At 36.7% G+C, this 16083-nt stretch overlaps 1 protein-coding gene across 1 annotated transcript in view; it reads right to left on the bottom strand.

The window, feature by feature from the left end:
- Nucleotides 1-1249: 1249 nt before the first annotated feature.
- Nucleotides 1250-16083, bottom strand: part of SUCLA2 (succinate-CoA ligase ADP-forming subunit beta) — a 54329-nt gene continuing 39495 nt past the window's right edge. Inside the window, exons 9-11 of the mRNA XM_047755984.1 lie at nt 7329-7449; nt 6405-6493; nt 1250-2032 (exon numbers count right to left, since the gene is read on the bottom strand). Of these exons, the coding sequence (XP_047611940.1) occupies nt 1958-2032; nt 6405-6493; nt 7329-7449 (285 nt within the window). The 3' untranslated portion in view covers nt 1250-1957. The remainder of the gene's footprint in view (nt 2033-6404; nt 6494-7328; nt 7450-16083) is intronic.

Genomic DNA, 16083 nt, shown 5'->3' with positions numbered 1-16083 from the left:
CCATGCGTGAGCCATCTTGGAAGTAGGTCCTCTTACTGGAGTAAAACCTGCCAAGGACTACAGAGCACCCAGCTAAACTGCTTCCGAATTTCTGACCCACAGAAACTATGAGGTAAAAATGTTGTTGTTTAAAAATCAAGTTTTGGCATAATCCATGATGAAAGAATAGAAAACTGAAACACTGGTATTACCAAGTCTATATTACATCGTCTCCGAAATCCCAAGCACTGTCTTCTTTCCTGATTAGATCCAACCAGTACAAACACCAGTCTTTTCTGAGCTAATCATTGACTAGAATTCTTTGCAATTTTTTTAATTAAAAGCTAAAGACTTGTACTCTTAATTATAACTTTATCACAATTTTAAGTGATTAATGGCTCTGATTTAGTCTTTTATTAAAGTACAGGCAAGGAAGACAGATTGATAGACAATGATACATGTATAGCTGATTTGAGTATATATATTTCATGTATTCTCCCTATATAATTTCCTTTCCTCTCTCTTTCTCTTTGCCTGTCTCCCTCTTCCCAGTAAAAAATTCTAATGAGGATGAGAAAGGAGCTACTGAGGTATACTGAAATTTAGAAACATGCCCCCACTTATACAGCTAGTAAGCAGTGAAGCCAAGATTCAAACCAGATAGTCTATTTCTAAGTTCTATGCGCAAAACCATCATGTTACACTGCCCCTCACAGTACGTTTATGTCTTTTTTTTCTCGGCCATGTATCCATGGCACACGAAGTGTCCGGAACAAGGCCTGAACCCATGCCACAGCAGTGACAATGTCAGATCCTTAACTGCTAGGCTACAAGGGAACTCGTGTGTGTGTATCTGATCACCCTTTGAAGAAATAGGTGGGAGTTCTCAGGTTCACCGTATGGTTACATACCCAGCTTACTCCTTGGCTATCTCCTTCCACGGTACTTACACTGTCAGCATCACATGGTCTTAACACTGTTATTAGTTAAATATCAACCGTTCTACATGCAGTGAAGAAAGGATGGCCACCTACATACACATATACACAAACTGGGACACAAAGACAATCTGTTTTGGGGGGGAGAAGGTACCAGAGGGCTTACACATAAACAGTGTAATTCAGGTGAAATACCTGTAGGTAGCTTTAAAATATGTAATATCATGCCCAGGACATGATCTACAAATCGGTTCCTCCGAGGCGGTGAGTGCAATGATGAACACATCACCTTCCACTATGTTCACTTGAAAAAGAAAAAAGAAACATCCGAATCACATTGGGAGACTTTTATTGATTTAAACTGACATTGTTAATTTTGTCTGCCACGTCCTTAGTACATACATCCTTACTTGATACAAACCTACAGGTTCTTCTCAACACCACAGGATTATGAGGACCTGCAGTTATCAGTGTTTTGTAATGATTAAAACAATGTTCAAATAATTCACCAGTTACTTCACTGAAATACTTAAAAGAATATTCTGGGGAGTGTCTGAAAGATCTGTTTATAAATAGTGATTGATATATTTAGTTAGGTATTTGGTGTTGAAGATAAACATTTCTTATATAAAACATTGTTTTAATACATCGCTCTACTAATGAAACCAGTTATTAGATATAATACATTTCTAACACTAAAGAATAAAGCTTTATCTTCATATTTATTTTATTCATAAGACTCTTATCAATGACGGATGCTGTATCCAACCATAATAAACTGGCATATTGCAAGTGACATTCTAAAGAAGTGAAAACAAAGGCTGCAACAGAAGAAACTAGAAAACTGCATTACACATTCGTTATGCAAGCAGCCCATTCTGAACAGAAACAAATGAAGACCAAATGCTTTTAAAAGTTTTTGTGCCTAGATGGCAATTACGATCTCCACACACGAAAGAGGAAAGGAACAATAATAACACAAAACACAGTATCTTTAACGATTATAGCACATTTAACATCTGCAGCCATCCACCGGGTTCTCAGATTGGCAACTGGAACTTCACATCCACCTGGGCTTGCTTGGCTAAGGTCACTATCTCAGAGAGCTTTACAACCTAAAAGGAAAGAAAACAAATGCTCATTGTCTCTGTTTTCACAAAAACATAGAATCAGAACGATTGGTCAATGTGAAATTAATGGCATGTTCAATCCTTTTCATTTAAAACACCTGGGCTATTATGACACTGCTACAAATCGCCTCACAGTCTTAGAAGCATTTGCCGCTCTTGAAGGACAGTCAAGTCTGACACTATTCATAACCTACACTGGATTTTATTTATATATATAAAATCAAAAGGTATTAGATACATTTCTGATGTATACATATACCTCTTTTTTATTGCCTAAATTTTATTTTTTCCTTTTTAATTGAAGTATAGTTGATTTTACCATGTTGTATGTTTTACGTGTACAGCAGTGATTCCGTTATATACTCATACATATATATACTTTACAGATTCTTTTCCCTTCTAGATTATTTTAAAATATTGAATATAGTTTCCTGCGCTATACAAAAGGTCCTTGTTGTTTACGTATTTTGTATCTAAGAGTGTGTACATGTTAATACCAAACTCCTAATTTGTCCCTCCCTTGCCTTTCTCCTTTGGTAACCATTAAGTTTGTTCTCAAAGTCTGTTTTGTAAATAAAGTCATTTGTATCATTTTTGAGATTCCACAGATAAGCTATATCACACAATACTTATGTCTTTCTCTGTCTGACTTACTTCACTTAGTATGATGATCTCTAGGTCCATCCATGTTGCTGCAAATGGCATTATTTCATTCTTTTTTTATGGCTGAGTAGTATTCAATTGCATATATATACCACATCTTCTTTATTCATTCATCTGTTGATGGACATTTAGGTTGCTTCCATGTCTTGGCTATTGTAAACAGTGCTGCTATGAACATAGGGGGGTGCATGTATCTTTCTGAATTATACTTTTCTCCAAATATATGTCCAGGAGTGGGATTGCTGGGTCAGATAGTAGTTCTACGTTTAGTTTTCTGAGGAACCTCCATACAGTTTTCCATAGTGGTTGTGCCAATTTACATCCCCACCCACAGAAGGAGGGTTCCCTTTTCTCCACACCCTTCCCAGCATTTGCTATTGGTAGACTTTTTAAATGATGGTCATTCTGACTGGTGTGAGGTGATACCTCATTGTAGTTTTGATTTGCATTTCTCTAATAATTAGCGATGCTGAGCCTTTTGTCATGTGCCTGTTGGCCATCTGCATGTCTTCTTTGGAGAAATGTCTATTTAATCTTCTGCCCTTATCTATCTTTAAAAACAGAAACAGTGACTGTCTTAGCTGGATACTACACAATGCAAAGCACATCTAAATAAAATTTGTTTTTAAAAGAATGTATAAAATTTTAATTTATCATGTTGGGATAGGAGCTTGGGTCTAGGAGTTAGTATTTTACTAACAGTAAATTAACAATTATCAATCTGAATTCCAATATTCTCTCTAGAATCTGAGAATATGCAGCTGGTACCATACAAAATACACAAATTAAACATATCGAAAACCAAACAACAAATTTAGTTTCTCTCCTCCCCAGAAGTTTTAAAGTTAGACACCTCGAGTTCAGATCCCACCCTGATGCTTATGACATATGATCCTGGATAAGTTAGTTTATCTAACCTCTGTTTCTTCATCTATAAATATAGAGATTACATCACCAAACGTATTAAATGAGATAATACTTGAAGAAAAAAAGCCTTAGCACTGCGTGCACAATAAATTACAAATGGAAGCAGTTACTAATATCATCATCACATTACGTTAATAGTATCATGACTTCCCATAACTTCCTACCCAGTAGGAAAACACTGCACATAACTTAGATCAACTGTTCACGTTCACCTTTCATGGTCTATTGGATTCTTCTCCTTTCTTCCCATGTCCACAAAGCTCTTCTTAACTCATTGCAAACGAGTGTGTTTTCAGACCCAAGTTCTACCCTATCCATTACCTTCACTTCACCTCACATCTAATTATGACTCTAGCCAGACTCCATCTATCCCTTACTCTTCCTCTCAACAATTAATTCTACATCTCAAAGTCAAAACAGGCTTTCTGCAAGACTTCCTCCCTACTATTCCCTTATTCAAAATCTTAATTTAAATTCAGGACTGAATACAAGATCCTCTGTCTCTAAACTGCAGTTGAATTTCATTTCCTAGTTAAGTACTTTACCCAAGTATGTCCCAAAAAAGGAAATAAGACCTTTATTATTCTTATAGAAAGATATCACATTAACTTGGCAAATCTTAAGCCTATTTATTGATTAAACCATATACCTGCAAAGAGTATTCTGTGAACCATCTATAAACATGGATGGGAAAGAATCAAAGGTTCTCACTTAGAAACATTTCTGTATCTCCTAGAGAGTGTGGACCAAGATGTAGTGTTAAGGAAAAGAAATGAGGTAAAATATATGTTACCATCACATAACGTGGGAAAGGGGAGACATATGTACACATATATGTACATATATTCACATGCATATTCACATACACTATTTGCTTGTGTTTTTCAAACAGTGAAAAGATGAACCAAAAATTCTTAAAAACTTAAAAAACTGGTTACCTGTGGAGAAGGAACCAAAAGGAAGAGGCATAAAGGCTAGGTTCTCTGAATATACCTTATTTTACAGTTTGACTTTGGAACCATGTTAATATTTATAACAAAAATTTTTTTAATAAATTCCTTTAAAGTAAATAAATGAAACTAACTGTGTATCATAGTGGGATAAAACAGAGAACTATTTCACATGAATTTTAAAATCCAGTAGATCATGGGAAATACTTCAAAGGACAGAAAGAACTGCACATGCAAATCTTGAGCTGCTTTCAGTCATCATATTATTAGTATTATTATTGTAAAACGTTCATGTCTGTATTGAGGAACAAAGCAAATAAATATTTTATATGGAATGGGAAGAGAAAAACAGATATCAGCTAAAGAAAGGAAAAAAACTGTACTCCTGGATTTGCACTGGAAATATCAATGTGTTCTCAGGTATTTCTCTCTTTAAAAAATACATATTTTCCTAGATTTGCCACTTAAAATGTAGAAACAATGAACAGCCCAATAGCTACAAGTACCCTTAGCACTTAAATAGTGGTGTCTAAATGCCATTTGTTTGATTCCAAGTCTGTAGCAAGAAAATGTAAAGATGAGCCTGAAATATCTCATAATATCAGAAAGCATATCACAGGGTATGTGGGAAGGACAAAGGACTCAACTTTTAAGAGGTTCTCACTGACCCAAGATGGGATAATCTAAGCATCAATAAAAATAACTACAATGGATTGAACCACATCAAATAATATCTAAATCCATGAGTTCAAATAGCACACGCATACACACACAAATGCAAGACACACACCTAAAAACAGAAACTAAGAAACAAGAGCCTAGGTCACTTTTGTAGGCCATAATGGAAAAAAATCATTACTTTGAAAACTCATCAATAAAAGAAAAGAGGTAAGTCCTGCTTTCCCTATGCAAAATGAACTTCATAACGACAAATAGTTGATACAAGAAAGTTTCACTTTTTATAAGTATTCCACATAATAAATGAAGAATCACAGAATTAGAATATCACCACTTTGCATAAACAAAATACTGGATCTAAGTTATGAGTGTCAATGACTGCTAGTATTACATAAAGAGAAATAATCTGGTATTTATATACCTCCTTATGGAATTATACAAAATCAACTATAAAATACTCTTGCTCCTTGCTTCCCAAAATCAAATATAAATATTATCAACCCTATAGACTGAACCACCAGTTTACAGGAAATACAGGAGCAGAAGAGCATGTTAAATGACACCCCAGGGATACAATCATTCAAATCCAGACTACAGGCAACACTATAGGACTATCGGCCTGGTTTTTTCAACAAATAAACTTAAGGGAAAAAAAAAAAAAAGGCAAGGGAGAATCCACAGATTACGAGAAATTAAGTGAAATATTAACCAACTGCCATGCATAGACTTATTCTGATCCTAATTCTAACAAAGAACCTAAGCAAAAAAACATTTAAGAGAATCAGGGAAATTTCAATACATGAGTAGATTATTTTTATAAAATATAAATAAAATACCACTATCCCATCTGAAACAAGTAATAATAATAATTCCTTTATATCATCAACATCTCTACCTTTTATAGATACATGATGATATGTGTGAAATGCTATAATGTCTGGGACTTGCTTCAAAATCATCATGGGCAGGAAACAAAGTAGGTAATAAGAATAAGATGAGATAAGATTGGACATGAGCTGATAATTGTTTAAGATGGGTGATAGGTATATGGGGTTCGACACTGCTAGTATTTAGGTGAAACACCAATTATTTTTCATACACTTTGCAAATTTACCCTTAAATTAACATAGCCTGTTTACCATTTTAGCAGCTTCGTCCAAGTCATCACAAGCAAGAATTTTAAGTCCACTGTCTGCTATCAGTGCCTTAGCATCATCAACTCGTGTACCTGGAAATGATTTATGCAAATATAATTATGTTTTAAATATCTACACAAAATCATTTAAAATGTTTGTCACAATGTAAAGTATGCATTTCAACCTACTTCCACCATTTAATATAAATGCTTCTAAATCAAAGAAAACAATGTAAATATCTAGAGTTATCTTGTGAAATTCTTTGCCTTAGCACATTAATAGTGATTAAGACAAGTCAGAATTCAAGACAACTCACAACAAATAAATAATGTATCAACTTATACCAAGTAAAACTATGAAAAATTTTGCCCCAATGTTAAAAATACTTTAACGTATGTTTTAAAATTATTCCTCTCACAGTTCCCATCATGGCTCACTGGAAACGAATCTGACTAGTATCCAAGAGGATGAAGGTTTGACCCCTGGTCTTGCTTAGTGGGTTAAGGAACAGTAGGTTGCAGATGGGGCTCAGATCCCGCATTGCTGTGGCTGTGGTGTAGGCTGGTGGCTACAGCTCCAATCTGACTCCTAGCCTGGGAACCTCCATATGCCGTGGGTATGGCCCTAAAAAGACAAAAAAAAATTTTTTTTAAATATTCCTCTTATTTAAAAAATAGAGAGAGACTCTTATTTTAAAAATACAGCTATTTATGAGTCCTCCTGCGGTGCAGCCGGTTAAGCATCTGGCGCTGTCACTGCAGTGGCCTGGGTTACTGCAATGGTGAGGGTTCAAGCTCTGGCCTGGGAACCTCCACAGTTGCAGCCATAAAAAAAAAAAAAAACAGCTATTTAAAACTATATTTTACTCCTCAGAATATGAACTTTTAAGGGTTCATAGAATAACTGCAAGATATCTTTTACACTCACCTTGTAACCGTACCACAATAGGTATTTTAATTTCCAAATCCTTTACTGCCATGACTATACCCTGTGCAATAACATCACACCTCATGATTCCTCCAAAAATATTGACCAGAATAGACAGTACCTGTAAATAAAATATTTCAGTAGATTAAAATCTTCAGAGAATAAGTATTTGTCTTTCCTTCTCAAGAAAATATTAGTATCTGTGCCTTATGATAAAAATTAAACTCCACTGGGTCACTTTGCTGTTCCAACTATAATGGAAAAAATAAAAATCATTATAAAAAAAAACAACAACAACAGGAATTCCCTTCGTGGCTCAGTAGTTAACGAACCTGACCAGGATCCATAAGGATGCAGGTTCGATCCCTGGCCTTGCTGTGTTGTTAGGTTGCAGATGCAGCTCGGATCCTGCATTGCTATGGCTGTGGTGTAGGCTGGCAGCCGAAGCTCCAATTTGACCCCTAACCTGGGAACCTCTATATGCCATGGGTGCAGTCCTAAAATAGCAAAAAAAAAAAAAAAAAATTAACTCCATAAAAACATTTTCAAACCAGCCATCCCCCACAGCTCTCACTGCTGAAGTCCACCACCCACCAAAACTTATCTCCCCTCCTTGGGTAATTTCAACACCTGGCTCATAGTCTTTTCCCTCCTGCCCCATATGAACAAGACCTCCTGACTCCATTTGATTGTTTCCTATTGAGTGTGGCCATTACCCACATGATTCTCCCAGACCACGCAGTAAGACAACACCACATGTGGCTTCTCCAATTTAGGGCTCATCAATTATATCTTCATTTTCCTCCATCAACTCTACCAACTTTTCACATAAACCAGGCCCTCAAGATCACTCAACATCTATACGCCCACTCCTGGCTACATGTCACATCGAAACCTCAGGGCCTGTCTGGGTCAGCATTTTTTCATCATCACACTGATAGTCTGAATCACTGTTCTATTCTCTACCCAAAAAAATCTTAATTTTTTTTTTTAAAAAGAGGCTTAGTTCTGAATCACACACACAAAAAAAAGGCGGCTCACTTAGCTCATTCAGCTATCCCAGAACTTCTCAACCAGTGAGATACAAATGGGTTAGAGCCGCACCAAGACATCGTTCCCTTCACCCCTTACAACAAAGAAGGTCCTGGATAGCTGGTGCCTTGAGCCAGTGGCCTCTGACAACAAGCAACCTTTCCCACCTACCCCTCATGCCCCAACGAAACATCATTCTCTGTGAAAGCCACGGCATGAAAAAAGTAGAGACACACTGAGCTATACTAGGCAGTCCTTATCTTTACCACTATTATTTCTAGATTCAAGAAATGAAGGTCTAAAATTCATAATGGAACAGAATCGATAGTGGCCCATTTCTCTCCCGCCCACCTCATTCCAGACAGCTACAGTAAGCACCACAAGGCACCAGCCAGCACTCAAGCCTTCAAATGACTGGATCTCACTTTTACCTCCCATCCACTTCAACTGGTTATGACCAAGGGCAAATCCTTGCCATGACCAGAATGAATGTCTCTAGGACATCAAATGTGTAAATCCCACTCTCGTTCAATCTCCTCTCCTTTCACCTTTAACACCTTCCACCTCTAACTCCATCAAACCCAGTCTTTCCCTCTCAAAGCTTCTAGTCCCTCAACCCCCTGCTAATCTCCACCAATCTGATGTGCTTCACCACTCAGCCTGGAAGCTACAGCTGAACAAGTCAACGAGACTGTCATGTGCAGACGAAACTGCCTCCGAGCCACTCATACCCAGGCTACCTGCCATCCCCATTCAAATAACGCATTCTTGGAGAATTCCAGCCTATTCGTTTATCCATTACAACTTCAAGAAAAAGCAAAAGAGTGAGGGGGGGGGAAGAAATGAAGACCTTTAAAACACTAGCATAACCTGAAGAACAGTATAATAATGATTCACCAGCAATCTTTTCCTTAATAGTCTGACTCACACCTTAGGAGGCCGGCTCACATCTTTCAACTTTCTTCATGGGTCTCCTATGCTACTTCGAACCCTCTAACTTTTAGCCCATCATCTTCCTTTCTCCAAACACCTTAAGAAGTACCCTCCTCTCTAAAATTAACCTCATTGCTAATTACCACACTGTGTCTCCTCAGGTCTTTCTCCCTTTTTTAAACCATACTCACACTCTTCTGTATCTTCAAATCGCTTCTTTTCCTCCAGCTACAGAGAGCCCACCTTCTCAGTCACAAACATCTAGCACACAACTCTCAATCCTACCTCCATTTAACTGCTAGCACTCTAGGTCCTTCTGTGCCTCCACAGACCCCCTGGAATAGTAACTCTCCTCTATGACTCCACACCCTCAATTCTCGGTCACAACTCAACCCAATGCAACCTGGCCCCTGGCCCCCTCTCCTCTACTGTTCCTACTAAGGTTCCCAATTACCTCTCTCAGTTTATTCTACATGGTTGCTCTTATACCATCAGACACTACTGCCCATTCCCTTACTTCTCAAAACTCTTCACCCTCGCCCGTGACGTCGCAACCGCTCTCTCCTGATCTGCAACTCTCTCTCAGATTGTCCTCTCCCTCTTTTATTGTGTCTTCCTTCCTAAGTCAATCCTTCAACACTGAGTGGGGGAGCGAGGTTCCATTCTTGGTTTCCGAGTATCACTTGCATGAATCATCTTACCAATTGCTAACACTTCAACTTTTCTCAATACACTGAAGACTTTCCAATATACATCCAACCATTATAGGAAGAATATCTTTACAACTATCTCCTAGGCATAGTCACCACAGTGCAAACTTAACACATTCATTCACAAATACTAATTTTCTTTACTTTGCTTCTAACAGCACAAAAAGTATCACCAACTAATGATTCTCTCCAGGCACAAGTTCCAACCAATTCTTCCCCATGCTACCCCCCAAAAAAGAAAAAATGAATTTAATGATTTTTTTCATTTTTCATCTTTTTGTAATTTTTTATTAAAGGATACTTGATTTACAATGTTTTGCCAATTTCTGCTGTACAGCAAAGGGTCTCAGTAATACATACATATACATTCTTTTTTTAAATATTCTTTTATATTCTTTTCCATCATGGTCTATCCCAGGAAACTAGATACAGTTCTCTGTGGTATACAACAGGACCTTATTTTTTATTCATTCTAAATATAACAGTTTGCATCTACTAACCCCAAATACCCAATCCCCTCCACTCTCTCCCCGTTAGCAACCCCAAGTCTGTTCTCTATGTCTGTGAGTCTATTTCTATTTGTAGATAGGTTCATTTGTGCCATATTTTATATTCCATATATAAGTGATATCATAGGGTATTTGTCTTTCTTTCTGACTTATTTCACTTAATATGATAATTTCCAGTTGCATCCATGTTGCTGCAAATGTCATTATCATTTCTCACAGCTGAGTGGTATTCCACTGTATATATAGGTACCTCATCCTCTTAATCATTCATCTGTCAACAGACATTTAGGTTGTTTCCATGTCTTGGCTATTGTGAATAGTGCTGCTATTAACTCAGGGGGTGCATATATCTTTCTGAATTATAGTTTTGTCTGGATAGATGCCCAGGAGTGGGACTGCTGGATCATATGATAGTTCTATTTTTAGTTTTTTGAAGCCCCTCCATCCTGTTTTCCATAGTGGTTGTACCAGTTTACATCCCTACCAGCAGTGTAGGAAGGTTCCCTTTTCTCCGCATCCTCTCCAGCATTTGTTATCTGTAGACTTATTAATGACGGCCATTCCGACTGTTGTGAGGTGGTAACTCATGGTAGTTTTGATTTGCATTGCTCTAACAGTTAACATTGTTGAGCCTCTTTTCACGTGCTTACTGGCCATCTGTATGTCTTTTTTGGAGAAATGTCTCTCTACGTCTCTTGCCCATTTTTTGATTGGGTTGTTTGTTTTTTGACTCTTGAGTTGTATGTGTTGTTTGTATATTTTGGAGATTAAGCCCTTGTTGGTTGCATCATTTGCAACTATTTTCTCTCATTCCCTAAGTTGCCTTTTCACTTTTTTTTTTTTTAATGGTTTCCCTTGCTGTACAAAAGCTTGTAAGTTGATTAGGTCCCATTGGTTTATTTTTGTTTTCATTTCTATTGCCTTGGGAGACTGACCTGAGAAAACATTTGTATGGTTTATGTCAGGGAATGTTTTGTCTATACTCTCTTCTAGGAGTCTTATGATATCATGTCTTACATGTAAGTCTTTAAGCCACTTTGAGCTTGTTTTTGTGCATAGTGTGAAGGTGTGTTCCAGTTTCTTTATTTACATGTGGCTGTCCACTTTCCCCAGCACTACTTGCTGAAGAGACTTTTTCCCATTTTATGTTCTTGGTTCCTTTGTTGAAGACTAATTGACTATAGGTGTCTGGGTTTATTTCTGGGTTCTCTATTTTGTTCCACAGTAACAATGTCTGTTTTTGTACCAATACCACACTGTTTTGATTACTGTAACTCTGGAATACTGTCTGAAGTCTGGGAGAGTTATACCTCCTGCTTTGTTTCTTCCCCTCAGGATTGCTTTGGCAATTCTGGGTCTTTTGTAGTTCCACATATATTTTTGGATTATTTGTTCTGGTTCTGTGAAAAATGTCATGGGTTATTTGATAGGGATCACATTAAATCTGTGGACTGCTTTGAGTAGCATATCCATTTTAAAGATACTAATTTTTCTAATCTAGGAGCACAGGATATCTTTCCATTTCTTTGAATCCTCTTTAATTTCCTTTCTTAATGTGTTATAGTTGTCAGCTTATATATCTTTCATCTCCTTGGTCAGATTTATTCCTGGGTTGGTTTTCTGTTTTTGCTTTTGGTGAGATTTTTAAAGTTTTTTTTTTTTTAAATATGTTACTATTCTAATATTTCATTGTTAGTATACAGAAATGCAACTGATTTCTGAATGTTAATCTTGTATCCTGCTACTTTGCTGAATTCATTTATCAGGCTGAGTGGATTTTTTTGTGGAGTCCTTAGAGTTTTCTATATATAGTATTATGTCATCTGCATATGGTGATAATTTTACCTCTTCCAATTTGGATTTTATATATACATATATAACATATATATATATATACATATATAACATATATATATATAAAACATATATATATATATATATATATATATATATATATATATATATATATATACACGTTTGATTGCTATGGCTAGGATTTCTAGTACTATGTTGAGTAAAAGTGGTGAGAGTGGGCATCCTTGTTCCGGATTTTAGAGGGAAGGCTTTCAGTCTTTCTCCATTGAGTACTATATTAGCTGTGGGTTTGCTGTATATAGCTTTTATTAGATTGAGATACATTCCCACAATACTAACTTTTGTGGGGTTTTTTTTTTTTTAATCATGAAAGGAGGTTGAATTTTGTTAAATGCTTTTTCTGCATCTATTGAGATGATCATTGGTTTTTTACTTTTCTTTTGTTAATATACTGTGTTGAACCACCTTGTGAACTTGAGATGAATTCCATTTGGTCATGGTATATGATTTTTTTTTATGTGTTGTTGGATTCACTTTGCTAAAATTTTAAGAATTTTTGCACCTACAGTCAACAGATACTAGCCTATAATTTTCTTTTTTAGCAATATCTTTGCCTGGTTTTGGTATTAGGGTGATGATGGCTTCATAAAATGTCTTTGGGAGTGTTCCTTCTTCCTCAATCTTTTGGAAACATTTAAGAAGGATCTGTATAAATTCTTCTTTGTATGTTTGGTAGAATTCACCTGTGAAGCCATCTGGTCCCAGACTGTTGTTTCTAGGGAGTTTTTTTGTTTTTTTAAAATTACATGTTCAATTTCAATTTCAGTTCTACTGACTGTATTCTTATTTAGCGAGCTATATACTTCTAGAAAGTAGCTCATTTCTTCTAGGTTAAAAAAATTGTTAGCATACAATTATTCAGAGTATTCTCTTATGGTTTTTTATATTTCTGTGGTATCAACTGAGATTTCTCCTTTTTTAGTCCTTATTTGGGTTTTCTCACTCTTCTTCTTGGTGAGCCTGGCTAGAAGTCTGTCAATTTTGCTTACCCTTTCAAAGAACAAACTCTTGGTTTTATTGACTTTTTTCTATTTTTTTTAATCTCTATTTATTTCCTGTCTGATCTTTATTATTTCCTTCCTTCCACTGACTTTAGGTTTTGTTTGTTCTTCTTTTTCTAATTCTTGGTGGTAGGTTAGCTTGTTTGAAATTTTTGTTTTTTGAGGAAGGCCTGTATCACTATGAACTTCCCTCTAAGAACTGCCTTAGCAGCATCCCATAGATTTTGTATGGTTGTGTTTTCACTGTTGTTTGTCTCAAGGTGTTTTTTAGTTTCTTTTTTGATTTGTTGAGCCACTGGCTTTTTAGTACCATGTTGTTTAGTCTCCATGTTTTTTCTCACTTCTCTTTTTCTGTTGTTGATTTCTAGTTTCATGCCATTATGGTCAGAGAAGATGCCTGAAGTAATTTCTATACTCTTACATTTGTTGAGGTTTGTTTTGTGCTCCAGTATATGGGCAATCCTAGAGAATGTTCCATGTGCAGTTGAAAAGAATGTATATTCTGTTTTGGGGGGATGTAATATCCTGAAAATATCAATTAAGTCTAACTGTTCTATTGTGTCATGTAGGATCTCTGTTGCCTTGTTGATTTTCTGTCTAGAAGATATGTCCATTGATGTGAGTGGGGTGTTAAAGTGTCCTACTATTATTGTATTCCCATCAGATTATCCTTTTACTGCTGTTAGTATTTGTGTATGTATTTGGTTGCTCCTATATTAGGGGCATATATGTTGATGACTATAATATAGTCTTATTGAATTGATCCTTTTATCATTAAATGAAGTCCTTCTCTATGGCCTTTTTTTTATTTATTTATTTATTTATTTATTTTTTGTCTTTTTGCTATTTCTTGGGCCGCTCCCGTGGCACATGGAGGTTCCCAGGCTAGGGGTCCAATCGGAGCTGTAGCCACCGGCCTACGCCAGAGCCACAGCAACGCAGGATCCGAGCCGCGTCTGCAACCTACACCACAGCTCACAGCAACGCCGGATCGTTAACCCACTGAGCAAGGGCAGGGACCGAACCCACAACCTCATGGTTCCTAGTCGGATTCGTTAACCACTGCGCCACGACGGGAACTCCGACCTTTTTTTTTTTTAATCTATTTTTTCTGACATGAGTATAGCAACTCCCACTTTGTCTTTCCGTTTGCATGAAATATCTTTTTCTATCCCCTCATTTTTTTCCTTTTTTTTTTTTTTTTTTTTTTGGTTTTTAGGGCCACACCTGCAGCACGCTTGTAAGTTCCCAGGCTAGGGGTCAAATCAGAGCTGCAGCACAGGATCCAAGCCACATCTGCAATGTATATCACAGATCATGGCAATGCTGGATCCCAACCCACTGAGTGAAGCAAGGGATCAAACCTGCATCCTCAAGGATACTAGTCAGACTCATTTCTGCTGTGCCACCACAATGGGAATTTCCAGCCTCTCGTTTTCAATCTATGTGTGTCTTTTGACCAAAGGAGGGTCTCTTATAGAAAGCATATTGTAGGCTCTTGTTTTATCCAGTCTTCCACTCTATGTCTTTTGATTGAAGCATTCAGTCCACTGACATATACATAATTATTAATAGATATGTATTTACTGCCATTTTAAACCTTGTTTATCAGTTGAATGTCCTTTGTTTCGTTTTCTTTTTTTGGTTGTATAATTTTCTTCAATTTTATGTTTGTGTCCTCTTTTGGTTTTTGTGAATCTATTGCCTGGATTTGATGTGTGATTTCCCTATTTTTCAAGTATGTTAACCCCTTCCTCTATCTGCTTGTTTTAGCCTGATAGTCATATAGGCTCAAACACATTCTTTTAAAAAAAAGTCTGTACTTTCTTCCTCTTCTTTCCCACATTTCATGATCTTCATGTCCTTTCTCCCATCTTCATGTTTATCCTTTTGCTGTTCCTTGTGTTTATCATCACATTCAGTTTTTCTTTTTGATCTGTATATTGGCTTATTTAAGTGGTTACTTTCCAATTGTGTTTTCCTCCATCCTATATCTTCTTGCACGTTACTTATTCACTCCTCTGCATTATTCATTCTGCTATTCAATGCCTTTAGCTCAGCTTTTGTCTTGGCAATTGAATTTTCTCATTTTTCTTGGCTCTTCCTTATAGTTTCTAGTTCCCTTTTAAAGTAATCTGCATTACTATCAATAGCCATTCTTAATTCCTTCAGTATTTTTACTACCTCCTTTTTGAAGAACTCAGTGTCTCTTAGACTGCAGAGGTCAGTCTCATTGTTTGCTCCTTCAGGGGAAATCTTCTGTTCTTTTAACTTGGAATGGTTCCTACACTTCTTCGTTTTGCTTTTATTTTTCTTACTCTGTGAGTTTAGGAAAAATAATTATCTACTGTAGTCTTGAAGGGCTATTTATATTCGGCAGCGTCCTTGGGTAGCTTGCGTGGGTTTACTATTTTTTGGCATAAGGGCTGCTTTTGATTTGGATGCTTGCTGTCTCTTTCCTCCGTGTGTGGAGGCCCTTTTCCCCCTGATAGGGAATGTGCAGGTGCACGGCCTGCACTTGGTTGCAGGGGCCTCAGCAGTGACTCTCAAGGAAGAGGTATATGATATATATATTTGTGTATGTGCTGAGATACAAGGGTTAACTTCAAAACTCCTTAGCTACAGGAATCTTCACAACTTGGCCTCAATTTGCCAAAATTATTTCATATCATTTACCCCAGTAATGCTGTATTCT

The sequence above is a fragment of the Phacochoerus africanus genome, chromosome 13, assembly GCF_016906955.1.
Source record: "Phacochoerus africanus isolate WHEZ1 chromosome 13, ROS_Pafr_v1, whole genome shotgun sequence".
Classification (NCBI taxonomy): domain Eukaryota; kingdom Metazoa; phylum Chordata; class Mammalia; order Artiodactyla; family Suidae; genus Phacochoerus; species Phacochoerus africanus.
This window is presented reverse-complemented; position numbering and strand designations above follow the sequence as displayed.